General features: G+C 39.6%; 1 protein-coding gene across 2 annotated transcripts; it reads right to left on the bottom strand.

The window, feature by feature from the left end:
• Window positions 1-5,301: 5,301 nt before the first annotated feature.
• Window positions 5,302-9,744, bottom strand: ccl25b (chemokine (C-C motif) ligand 25b). 2 transcript variants are annotated; one of them, XM_061682975.1, is made up of 5 exons: window positions 9,621-9,744; window positions 9,241-9,328; window positions 6,858-6,975; window positions 6,595-6,715; window positions 5,302-5,890 (listed from the first exon to the last, which is right to left on the bottom strand). In XM_061682975.1, the coding sequence occupies exons 2-4, from the start codon at window positions 9,302-9,304 to the stop codon at window positions 6,595-6,597; spliced, it is 303 nt and encodes a 100-aa protein (XP_061538959.1). In that variant the 5' UTR covers window positions 9,305-9,328; window positions 9,621-9,744; the 3' UTR covers window positions 5,302-5,890. The 2 variants fall into 2 exon arrangements, with proteins under 2 accessions (XP_061538959.1, XP_061538958.1); XM_061682974.1 differs by having other exon boundaries at window positions 5,302-5,893; window positions 9,621-9,742.
• Window positions 9,745-13,656: the final 3,912 nt, after the last annotated feature.

Below are 13,656 nucleotides of genomic sequence, written 5' to 3'. Positions count from 1 at the left end.
TCAGATGTGGCTCATCTCAGCCAAACACACTAGCTAATGCGAGCGTGTTTGGATTGAGGCAACCCCAAGACGCTTGAAGCTACTTTTGTATGTGTGACGTGAGCCAAGTATCTTTCAAGGGAGATACGTGTCAATGAATAGATTGCGATTGCTGCGAGATCTTACATGACTGTGACATAATCAGCTATGTGTATATTGTCAGGCATCAAGCTTTCCCAATCCAAGTGCGGTGTTAGGTATCAAAGGAGCCTTATCGTGGAAACATTCACTTTTTAAGCCACATCTGCGGGGCATCTGAGGCCACTCTGGCTTTCTCTTTCACATTTTATGGAGTTTCACTATTGTTCTCATACCGATGATGTGTACCAAAAGTGGAACTGTATTCATAATTATAGCTTTTGTTTCTGCTATGTCTGGTTAGATAAAGCAGAGAGGTAGTCATTTACCAATGTTTATTATCTGTAGTTGTAGTTTAGCAGTGTATAATATGGTAACGAAAATATAAGAAACAACTGTCTGTATGATGCAATGGAGTTCTACAGCACTGCAAACTACAGCTAATCAGCAAAGAACGTATCCATTCATCCATTTCTTTAGAGCTCTATACTGTTTAGGGTCACGGGGACCTGGAGCCTATCCTAGTTGACTTTGGGTGAAAACCAGACTACACCATGGACTGGTCGCCAGTCAATCACAGGGCATATGGTTAAAACGACCAGAGTCTCATTTTTCTCATCATCCAATAATAGAAATGCAAAAGTCATTTTGGACACTACAGTGGTGCCCTGAGATACGAATGGCCAGACTTTGGAGGTTTTTTGACATACGAGCCCTTATTCATCTGTTTTTTTGCTTTGACTTGCGAGAACTCAGCTCACATCATGTGTTGTGTATATTTAAAACAACCATATAACTTTGCTTTAAAGTCCGCTAGCTCAATGCTAACACATAATGAGAAATGTCATAGGCATGTCAACAAATAACATCTGTCCTGCAGTGATCTACCCCTTTAAGTGAGTGATATTTCAACACAAACCGTGGCGCAACACATGTAAACAAATAATATAACAATACTCACAGGCATATACAGTAAGTATTTTTTATTCTCTGCGAAGAGTGACTAATATTGCTGCGGCTTAGTGAGGAGCTGAGACCGTCTCTGTATATCCATATGTCTATATTTTCTTATTAAAACACATTACAAACATTTCCTGGGAAGGCTGGAACAGATGGATTATTTTCCATTCATTTAAATAGGGGAAAATGATTTGGGATACGGCAGCACGATGACGACTGGTTAGCACATCTGGCTCACAGTTCTGAGGACCGGGGTTCAAATCCCAACCCCGCCTGTGTGGAGTTTGCATGGTCTTCCCGTGCCTGCGTGGGTTTTCCCCAAGCACTCCGGTATCCTCCCACATCCCAAAAACATGCATGGTGGGTTGATTGGAGATTCTAAATTGCCCGTAGGTGTGAATGGGAGTTCGAATGGTTGGTTGTTTCTATGTGCCCTGTGATTACCTGGCGACCAGTTCAGGATGTACCCCGCCTCTTGCCCGGAGATAGCTGGGATAGGCTCCAGCCCGCCTGCGACCCTAGTAAGGATAAGCGGTACAGAAAATGGATGGATGGATTTGAGATATGGGAGTTTTGAGATACGGGCATGGTCACGAAACCAATTTAACCCATATCTCAAGAAACCACTGTATCATAAAAAATTGCTGGTGCGTATCATCCTGGTCTACCAGCATCCTCTGATGAGGACTGCAGTCATGTTTTTATTGTCTTTTGTGAGCAAGGCCACCCAGTGTCAAGGCCAGTGCAATTTCTCCTTTCCTGATCCTGCCAAACAGCAGCCTACTATTGCTCAAGTCATTTCTCTCCTGTTTCCCCTCTAGAATTAATGGATCTCGTGAGTACAATGAAGATCACGTCGAGTCCATTTGATATCCTGCCTACAATTGCTAAAACATGTTTGTTCATTTTTTGCTGTTGTTCAACTGCTTCTCAAAAAAATCCAACGTTGACCGCTGTGCTCTTAGCGATCTGTCCATTTTTTATCCTTTGTGTCAAAAAATTTAGAAAACAATTGTCGCAAGCCAGGATGGTACAGTGGACAAGTGGTTAGAACACCCACCTTACATTTCTGACGTTGAGGGTTTCATTCCAGGCTCTGTGTGGAGTTGGCTTGTTCTCCCCGCAGTTGTGTGGGTTTTCTACAGGCAATCCGGCTTCCTCCCACATTTCAAAAACATGTTTATTGAAGACAGTAAATTGTCCTAAGGTGTGAATGGTTGTATGTGCCCTGCGATTATCTGGCGACCATTCCAGGGTGTACCCCACCTCTCACTCAAAGTCTGCTGGGAATAAGCTCCAGCTCACCTGCAACCCTAGTGAGGATAAGAGGTTTTTGAAAAAGGATGAATGGCTGTTGCAAACTAGTTAGTCACCATTTTGAACCAATGTGATATTTTTGATACATTTCACTCTGGTTGCTGACATTCTGATGGTCTTTTGATGCCAACAATAAACAATCTGAGCGAATGGGTAGGTATCTCGGGGACTGTCCTTGTTTTTATGCTTTCTATCAACTGTCTTTATCTGAGATTGTTGGCCCCTTGACTCTTTCCTGTGGTGTTCCTCAAGGGTCAGTCTTACAGCCCATCCTTTTGCACTCTAAATGCTTCCTCTTAGAGATGTCAGCAAATTTGAAGGTAGTTTATCTCATACCGATGTCCTCCAGATTTGTTTTCTTTTCACCCTTATAGTACAGATGAGACAAGCGCAATGCATAATTGCTTTACAGCAATCAATGGCTGTATGACATATAACTCGCGTCAGTGAACCGCACTGAAAACCAAAGTATTAGTTGTTGCCCTCGACAGGTTGGCTCCTGAAATTAGCACTTGTGTTGGGTAACTTTCTAAAAATGTGCTCCCTAGCTTGAGAAACCTGGGGGTCATGTGCAATCAAACTAACTGTAGCTCTTGCCTTTTCCACCTCAAAAAATATTTCTGAACTTAGGTTATGTCATTCGTCGCATCACATCTTGACCATTGCAATCACTGTATCTCTTCACCTGTCTCAGCAAAACTTCATTAGACTGGCTCCAGTTGACTCGCAATGCCGCCGCTAGGCTTTTGTCTTGATCCTTTTCAGCCACATCACTCCCATGTCAATCTTTTCAGTGTCTCCCTGTTCATTTTAAGATTCAGTATAAAATTTGGACTGTTATTTACAGAGTCCTCAACGGTCAGGCTCCTCCATACTTGGTAGATCTGGTGTCATGTTTAGAGTCACTGAGGTAAGTTTTTCCTACCCACTTTCAAGCATGTGAAAGTGTATCTGCTTTGACTGGTTTATTTTAAGCTACCCTTTCTGTTGTTGTTTTTTTAATTAGTTATTTTATTGTTGTTTTTGTATTGCTTACATGTTCAAAATAAAGATAATCAATCAATCATTTTTTTGTCTTGTCAAGTCACTGCAGTCTGCGGACTGCCTTTAACTCAATGTCCTTCACACTAGACCACATTAAAAAGTCCATTGCCCCCAAATTGTGGAATGCACTTCCATTTGAGTGAAGTGTTGCCTCGTCTGTTGACATTTTTTAAGTGTTCACTTACGTTTTCCTCCATTTTATTAATTAATAATATTAATATATTAATTATATTATCAGAGTGCTTAGGTGTACCTAATGTTGTGGCCAGTAAATGTCTTATTATTTGGCTATTAAGGCAGACTGCTTTGCATCCTGCTTGTAAAGCCTGTCTTTGCTTGACAGTGTGTAAAGCCATTGGCTCACATGACAATTTGAAAACATCTCATTTTATCTTTGTATTGGCACACAGAGGGGACACAAGGGGTTAATAGTCCCTGAGCTCTCCTTAGCCCTTATAGGTCTTGACATCTTTGGCATGCTACTTGCTTTTTGTTGTTTCGCAATCCATCTGGAACCAGAAAATGTGAAAAGAGCTAACGCCAAACTGGGTTTCTAGTAAGGACATGTTGTCACATCACATTAGCGGCATACTTATGAAATATTACCATGCACGGCCACGTCTTTAACATTTGGGTCAATCGTCTACCGCCCTCACTTCAAGTGAAAAGCAGCTTGCGGAAACTACCGGAGGTCGTTTGGATGAATGTTCAAGGTTGGTGTTTTTTTTTGAAAACATGTACTGTTTACCCAAGCCCTGCCAACAATCAGGAGAACGCTAAGCTCAACGTGACCCATCAGGCCTCTCAGTGGGGGCCGAGCCGCATCCACTTAATAGCGAATTTAATCATCATTGACAAATGTTGCCTCATTTTGGTGAAAAAAAAACATTACCAGAAGAGGAGGTGGTGCCTTGTTTCACACGAATGAACCCAAAGATGATGAAAAACAGCTGTTTTGTGGTTATTTATGAAAAAAGGTTCCTTTATTCCATTTTTCTCATTTAATAAAGGTCATTACCAAGTACAATTGGAGTGCTGTTACAAATACATAAAAATCTGGTGATTTGTAAAAACACTGTGCACCTATCTACAAAGTGATAATTGTCTCACATACAAACCAAATGCATTCACACACATACTGTACATATAAAGTTCAGGCCAAACTGATTCATACCCTGGCTAAATTGTGAGTTAGTGATTTTTTTAGTTTTATTTTATTTTTTTGGTATAATGGGTATCATCTACCAATGAGTATTAGGGCCACACTGAAAAGAAAAAATACATATACGAGAATAAAGTGGGAGTCTTACAAGAATAATCTTTTTTTTCACCAAGTGGTAATCTCAAGAATAAGGTCCTTTATTTTTCCATGATTATTTTTTTATTTTTTATTTAGAAAAAGTTTGTAATGTTATGAGAATAGAGTCATTTTTTTAGCTAAAAAAATCTATTCTGTCTTTTTTTTTAAATAGGAAAAAAAAAAGATGTCTTTAGGGGAAAAAGAAATCACATTCATATATCGTCATATTTTTCAGATGATTATTCAAAGCATACTTATGCTGTTGGGATGTTGTTGTTTTTGTTGTCTTATTTTTAAATAAAGATCTTTTTCAGTAAAATGTTCTTTTTTTATCTTAACCATAAAAATTGGAGTCCCATTTTTAAAATATGTTTTATTCATTAAGGACTTATTTATTTATGCATTCATTTATTCATTTCTTTATTTATATTTATGAAGAAAAATATGCATTTTTTTTAATATACCGTACTCTATATATTTGTCATTTTGGGGGGGTTGTTTTCATGTCGTATAATTACGAGAATAGAGTTGTATTTTGTTGCTGAAAAGAAGTCGAAGAAAACTGAAAAGACTAACTAACAGGCTTTATTTAACATTGTTTTATCATGTAAATATGATTCTTGATGACTTTATGGGACATTTTTGAGTAAATGATCTGTGTAGTAACTTCTTTCATCAGGTAGATCATTTTAAACTATACATTTACAACACTGGATGTGCATGTATATATATATAAAAAAAGTGAACTATTTTGGAGACAAATTATGAAAATTGCATTTTTTTAACAAAAAGTCTTGCACTCTTTTGCCAATTTCTAACATCATTTCCAGCTAAAAGATCATTCAGCAGATAAAAATGTACTTGAACTCCAAATGTATCCAGTCTATGAATCATTTTCAACAATCCAAATCTGAGCAATTATAGTGGCTCATTGCTTGCAGGCTCAAAAACATCACAGTGACATGAAAAGATAAGTCATTTAAAGTCCTCGTCATGTGCTACAGGTGCCTAAAATAGAAGCATGTTGTAAGCATGATGTACATTCTTTGTCAGTGACAGGAAATGGCAAATTTACAAGCGCCTCATGCGATCGATCCATGTGCTTTTCTAAGATCTGTGTTGTCTCTTCAGTCACATTCATCTCCAGTTGCTCTTCTAGACAAAAAGTTGCAAAATAATAATGAGTTAATTTTTTTATGAAAGTCCCGTTATACCGTATTTTATATGCAGCGGTGCCTTGACATGTGAGGGAGCCGCCTTACGGGTTTTTGGAGAAACATAGTCAATTTAACACACTTCACAAAAAGCAGCAATTTGCCAGAGAGTGAACAATTCTTCAAAAAAGAGGCTTCAAGCTATTTAATGCCATTCAAATTTAAATTTACTGCCAAACTAAACTTAAAACAGAATTACACGTGTATTTTAAACAACCACACTACATTTTTTCTAACTATGGGTCCTAAGAAAGGGGCTGCTGAAAAGAAGAAGTTGATGATGTCCATTTATAGATATCATGGAAAAATAGCATTTTTCTAAACACATCTTTATGAAACTCACTGCAGTTGGTAGTGAGGAAAGCATTCTATTTCATTATTTGTTCTATTTTTATTATTTATTATTTAAAATCAATACTTTATGTTTGTGTACATTACAGTACTATACCATGCTATTTGTCTAAGTCAAAAAGCACATTACAATAAAGTGAGGCTGTGTTTTGGGGGGGCTGGAACGGATTAAAGGCATCTCTATTAATTTCAATGGAGAAAGTCGATTTCAGATACAAGTGACTTGAGCATAGTCACGGAACGAATTCAACTCATAAGTCAAGGTATCGCTGTAGTTAGCTGGACTTGTACCTAATTCTGAGCCATCATCCTCAACCTCAAAAGCTCCTTCAACTCCTGGACCCAACGGTGGTCTGGGTTGGCGCAGACCGTGCGAGGGGTTTTATGTCCAGACCTGTGCTTCATCGTAAACCTGCACACACACACATGAGCATCTTCCAAAGTTTGAATTGTTCCTCACCAAGAAGGTCATTTAGTTTTCCATTTCTGGATGCCAGATCATTATGAGTTGCAATTGTATGGCTCAAATGAAAACAATGAGATTACAGACTCACACAACAGCAGTGATGTTGCAATCACCATCTGTTTCCTGCATCCTGTAGCTTTCAATGTTTTTCTTTGCACGCGGTCTCATCCTGTGCACATAGTCCAGGCAGCAGTTACTGTAAGAACCTGCGGGGGGAGAGCCAAGGTCAGGCGGTCAAACGGGAGGATAATCAGCCTCCTCTGAGAGAAAGGGGTTCTCAGCATGCAGCAGTAGGCACGTGAGTTGCGTTACCATCTGCTTAAATGGTTTGTCCTGGCTTGGAGAAGTTGTGCTGGAGATTTTACCCAAAAAAAAGAAAAAGCCATTTTCATAGTTTTTTATATTGTGAAATGTGTCATATCCCAGTTCTTCTTTCACAATTTGAAAGGATCCTGGTAACTTCCATCCATCCATTTTCTGAGCCGCTTCTCCTCACTAGGGTCGCAGACGTGCTGAAGCCTATCCCAGCTGTCATCGGGCAGGAGGCGGGGTACACCCTGAACTGGTTGCCAGCCAATCACAGGGCACATAGAAACAAACAACCATCTCACTCACAGTCATGCCTACGGGCAATTTAGAGTCTCCAATTAATGCATGTTTTTGGGATGTGGGAGGAAACCGGAGTGCCCGGAGAAAACCCATGCAGGCACGGGGAGAACATGCAAATTCCACACAGGCGGGGCCGGGGATTGAACCCGGGTCCTCAGAACTGTGAGGCTGACGTTCTAACCAGTCGGCCACCGTGCCGCCTCCTGGTAACTTCTAGCTTCTAATTTATAACTTCTTCTAAAACAGGGGTGGGCAAAGTATGGCCTGTGCCGTTCTTTAATTCAGCCCACTGAGCAATTACATTATCATTAGCCTCCCCACCCCCCCACCAAAATTGCTTGATCAGAACATATTAATTTTTATTTACTTCACATTTATTTATCTCATTAAATTGTTTGTCAAGGGATTTACTGTGAATTATAAAACGAGAAAATATTTGTAAAATAAACAATTTTACATTTACATCCAGTATTTGTATTAAGCAATTGTTAAATTAGTTATAATTAAATTAATTATAAATAATACAAAATATAGAAAAATAGCATTAATTATTATTTTGGTTATTCATATACATACATATTTTTACCCTCTAAAAATGACCTCATAAACAAATGATCTGGCCCATCTGTGCAATTTGAAAAATCAAATATGGCCCTAAAAGAAAGTTTGCCCAACCCTGGTCTGAAGCGTTCTCAATATGCACAGTAAAAGTAAATAGTGGGGGAAAAAAATATTTAAAAAAAAAAGCAATAATTTAGAACCTGCGATTGGCTGGCAACCAGTTCAGGGTGTACCCCGCCTCCTGCCCGATGATAGCTGGGATAGGCTCCAGCACTCCCCCGACCCTTGTGAGGATAAGCGGCTCAGAGAATGGATGGATGGAGAATTTAGAACATGGAACTTTTTGTCTTTTTTTTCATATCCTGGATGCCAACCAGTCGCAGGGAACATATACTGTAGACAAACATCCATTCTTACTTGCATTCACACATGGACAAATTAGAGTCTTCATTGAACCTAACGCGTGATTTTCAAATGTGGGAGAAAGCTGGCAGACATGAAAATTCCACACAGGAAGGCCTGATCCGAGATTCGAACCCGGAACTTATGGAAGGCACCATGCTGCCTGAGTCATTGTTATTTACTGAAGAATTAATATAGAAAAACAAATATAATGTAATATAATTAATATAATATAATATGGTTCTTGTGTGGGTAATACATGCAACACAATGTATAAAGAACCGTAACATTTAAAGTTCCCTCATTAAAGTTAATATGATAGAATATGAAATAAAATATATCAGCTCAAATTTGAAATTACATGATCTTGATTTGTGTTATGATTACATGCTCAGTACCAGTCAAATGTCTCACTTTCTCATGGAATACATTGAGTATTACACGATACAATGTGTTTTTACTTTGTGTAATGATGAAACTGAAAGAGACAACTGTGACGCATCATGAATGTGAAGCTCTTTTCCAAAACGCCACAAACTCAGAAGAAAAAAGAATATACATTTATCTTTCCACAGCAAATTTTACAAACATTAAAACAACTCATTGGGTCTGTTTGGCTTTTTGTCCAGTTTTGGAAAAGAGCTCTTAATGAACATATTTTCAAACCAAGTGAAGAGAAGAATGTGGATTATGAAAAACAGATGCAGGCACAAATTTCTTTCCCCACAGTCATGTAAAAAGAGTCTCAAAACAAACATCTTATCACTCAATAATGGTGCTGAACGAATCTAATTGTGCTGATAATTTGACCAGCGCTGCATCTGTCAGCTAATAAAGCCTTTTGTCTTTGATCGCCAAGCACAAAGAGACGCTTGAGCATCGCCCGTTGACGCACTAACCTTGTGCCACACACACTGTGGTGCAGATGACCAGCACGAGGAACAAAAGAGCTTGGAATTTCATTTCTGCTGTTGCTGTTCTGGTTGGCTGTGCAGGAATAAAAGACAAAGTTGGATTAAAGAGCTAAAAAAAAAATAACTGCTGCTTCTACATCCTTGTAAAGTTTGCATGTTCAAAGCATGTCTTCCAGCACTAACCATAAGCATGAGTTTTTATTAATCCTTGTTAAAATTGTTTCTTTCTTGTCATGTTTCCAGTCTTTCCATGCAAATCCATGCATTTGTGATGAAGTGTGGATGTATATAGTGCATTAGTTTGTTTGATATGACGACTATAGGAACAGGTGAGAGATGAATTGGGAGCATGCAGAGGAACGTACCTGCTGACTGACATTCACCGCTTCGCACAAGATGGCCTGCCTCACAACTCTCTGTTAGACAACTGTAGTGCGGTGTTGTGGCTTTGCACTCTTATTGTGCACATGTGAATTATAAGCTCCCCCCCAGTCTAGTGGACACACACAAAAACAGTCCTTTGCCACTCCTCCTTTAACAAGCAGCACCCACTTTTGCAAATACGTAGTTTAACATGTTGTGCAATAGTAATGGCTTCATAGTACAAGGTTGCCTCTGAGTTAAGCAAACGGTTTCAAAGAGTAACGGCCGTCATTGGCTTCTGGTCAAGCTTCAAGTGTTGTAAATTGGTGTTTAATGCAAACTGACATGCAGTATGTGGAAAAAGGGAAGAATCCTGAACTTGTGGAACTTCATCCCCTGCAATGACTTGATTGAATCCAGATGTTCACAAGGACTGCTGATGTAGTTGGACTTGTAAAGTAAATGTTCCATATATATATATATATATATATATATATATATATATATATATATATATACCCACTTATTACCCATTTAATCCGCCTCTTAGTCCAACCACCACATCACAAGTATAGAAACCATGATGCATACTACACAAAACGCAATATAACGCAATTGTGCCATGTACATCATCTCTAATAACATGACAAAAACATTTTAATACGCTGCAGACATGCATTGCTAGTTGGACAGTTCTGCTCTGACCAACCAATAAGAAGAAAGAAAAATGCTTATGTTATTGTGGGCCAGTTAGCTGGCCCTGTGAGGACGGAATTTGATTGTTTAAAGAAACACTCCCATTGCTAATATCGTTTAAGTGACATCAGCCAGCACTCGTGATTCTGAAGGCCCTAAGTGAATAAGATTGACATTTCAGCGCACAGAGGCCGAAATCTAATTAGACCAAAAAAAAATTATAATAATCCATAATCCACATATACTGGAAGAACTGCAGGCCAAAAAAGACTATGTATTAATTTACTCCTAACAGTCTATTCTCTTCATTTCAATTTCATGGAACAACTATTAGTATTTAAGTTGTAAATGTAGGTCAGTGCTTCTGATACGGTTTAGGACAACAGAAAAAGCCCCGCTGGCCCTGACCACTCCATTTTTTATTATTTTTTTAATAGTGCTTGTCCGTATTAGGGTCTCGGGTGAGCAGGGTCTCCTGTCTTATTGCCCTCACCCTGGACTGGTCACCAGCTGATCGCAGGGAAAATATGGACAAACAACCACTCACGCTCACACCTCTGGACAATTTACTAAATTCAATACCTAACCTTAACTTTGAAACCTTAACTTTAACCCTAATTTCAAACCTGCTTTGAAACCATGATTTAAAACCCTAACCATAACTGAAGCTCTGCCTTGATACCATCATTAGAACCCTAAACCTGGCTTAAAAACCCATTTTGAAACCAACTTCAAACTACTCTGCTAAATTATAGTCACGGTCACTTTTACTTGTTTACACACATGGCAGAAATGTCTGTGTCCATGCTTTTGTTTATGGTTTGCTTTGCGAATTATGAAATAACATGTGATACTATGCCTGTCTTTTACAGGCCGTTATACATGATTTATAATAGCATAACTTCATAAGTAAAAAAAACTAATAAAATACCAAAATGAAAAACAACTAAAGCAAAAGCAGGGCCCTGTATAATTGCACTCGGAACCAGCTGACTAAAGAAATTAACATTGCAAAGAAACTATGCAGCAAAGTTGGAAAAACAGTTTAGTGCGAACGACTCTAAATCATGACCAATTACAAGCGACGATCACCCCAAGCTGAGAACAAAAGCACACGAGCCAACGATATGAATATCTTCTACTGCAGATTTGGAAAGGACACTTTCAAGGTTGTTTCCTCTCTCTGCTGCTCTTCTCTTAGTCTACGCGAATGACTGCACCTCAACGCACACGGCTGTCAAACTCCTGGAGTTTGCAGATGACACCACAGTCATCGGCCTCATCAAAGACTGTGACGAGTCTGCGTGTCGACAGGAAGTGGAGCGACTGGAGCTGCGGTGCGGCCGACACAACCTGGAGCTGAACACGCTCAAGACTGTAGAAATGATCGTGGACTTCAGGAGGCATCCCTCGCCACAGCTGCCCCTCACGCTGTCCAGCTGCCTTGTGTCAACCGTCGAGACCTTCAAGTTCCTGTGAATTACAGTCTCTCAGGACCTGAAGTGGGAGCTCAACATCAATTCCATCCTCAAAAAGGCCCAGCAGAGGATGTACTTCCTGCGGCTTCTGAGGAAGCACGGCCTGCCACAGGAGCTGCTGAGGCAGTTCTACACAGCGGTCATCGAATCAGTACTGTGATCTTCCATCACAGTCTGGTTTGGTGCTGCTACAAAAAAGGAAAAACTCCGACTTCAACGGACAATCAAAAGTGCTGAAAAGATTGTCGGTACCCCACTACCCACCCTTGAGGACTTGCACGCTTGCCAGAACTAAGACAAGAGCGTGCAAAATCCTCTCGTACCCTCCACATCCCGGTCACCAGCTCTTCCAGCTCCTTCCCTCAGGTAGGCGCTACCGATCAATGCAAACTAGAACTAGCAGACATTCCAATAGCTTCTTCCCTCTTGCAATCAACTTATTAAACAGCTAACCTACAATTCCATTGCAACATGGTGCCAATTTTTTTTGTCTTGAGTTTGTTGTCACATTTCTGTCGGGCCAATTATACTGTAATTGTGCTGTACTGTAGTAGTCTCGTCACGTTGCACTATTTGCATATCTATTCTTGACCAGTACTGGCCTGTAGTGGTACACTCGCCTGACTTTGGTGCAGGCAGCGTGGGTTCAGTTCCCACTCAGTGACGGTGTGAATGTGAGTGCGAATGGTTGTCCGTGTCTATATGTGCCCTGCGACTGACTGGCGACCAGTTCAGGGTGTAGTCCGCCTTTCGCCCGAAGTCAGCTAGGATAGGCTCCAGCGTCCCGCGACCCTAACCAGGATAAGCGGTGTTGAAAATGGATGGATGGACCAGTACTGGCCACTCATGCCAGAGTAGCATCTGCCCCACTTGCACACTGACTGAGGAGTATCTGCAACATTTGCACAATCAACATTGTCCCAGATTATCGCGCTACTAGTCACTTTAAACTGCATACACTCCTTGAAGTCTCGGCGCCCTTTGCACGATGGTCATTGCACCGGACTATTGCTATATTAGTCATTCAAACAAAGTGATAGAGGACTCTGCATCTTTTTGCACAATTGTCAAAAATAAATAAAATAATAAATAAATAAGTAAATTTTACTTGCATTACCAGATAACTAGCAACCATTTATTGCTCAGTGACTGTTTTTCTCAATGTCTTTATGTCTCAAAAGTGTTCTCGGTCAATTGACTGTCTGTTGTCGTACTAGAGCGGCTCCAACGACCGCAGACAAATTCCTTGTGTGTTTTTTGGACATACTTGACAAATAAAGAGAATTCTGATGATTCTGATTCTGAACTATACTAGCACGGGGGACATCTGCTGGTCACTTGGTGTACTACTTTTATATACAGTAAGAACATCCATAAATCTCAGTTTTCCTGAACACGGTCAGTGATGTGATATTTTAACAGTATGTTGTTGTAGTGGTGCAACTCCACTGAATCATATTCAGAGTTTTATTGCACTTTTGGGGGATATTCATATTTTATTTTTTATTCTGTAATGTTACATTATTTTTATTTATATGTTTTAAATGAATTGTTCAGCATTTTGGTCAACCCTGTTGTTTTTATATGTGCTCCATAAATACATTTGTACTGTATTTGACTGATTGGACTGCAATTTTGGATCCATATGTAAAATATATAAGCTTTCATTCAAACATAACATATTTTTATGCATATGGAGTATGTTCCGTTCCTACAGCGGCGATGTAACACGGATATGTGCGTAGGTCGCAACCTGTTTTTGCAGTAACACAGAAGTGAAGTCATAATTACAGTAAATATTTTTTTTTATTGATTGATTGATTGAACATAAAAACACATAACCAAAGATATTGTCATGGAAAGT

The sequence above is a fragment of the Phycodurus eques genome, chromosome 8 (assembly GCF_024500275.1).
Source record: "Phycodurus eques isolate BA_2022a chromosome 8, UOR_Pequ_1.1, whole genome shotgun sequence".
Classification (NCBI taxonomy): Eukaryota; Metazoa; Chordata; class Actinopteri; order Syngnathiformes; family Syngnathidae; genus Phycodurus; species Phycodurus eques.
The sequence above is the reverse complement of the archived record's forward strand: the minus strand, read 5'-3'. Positions and strand labels throughout refer to the sequence as shown.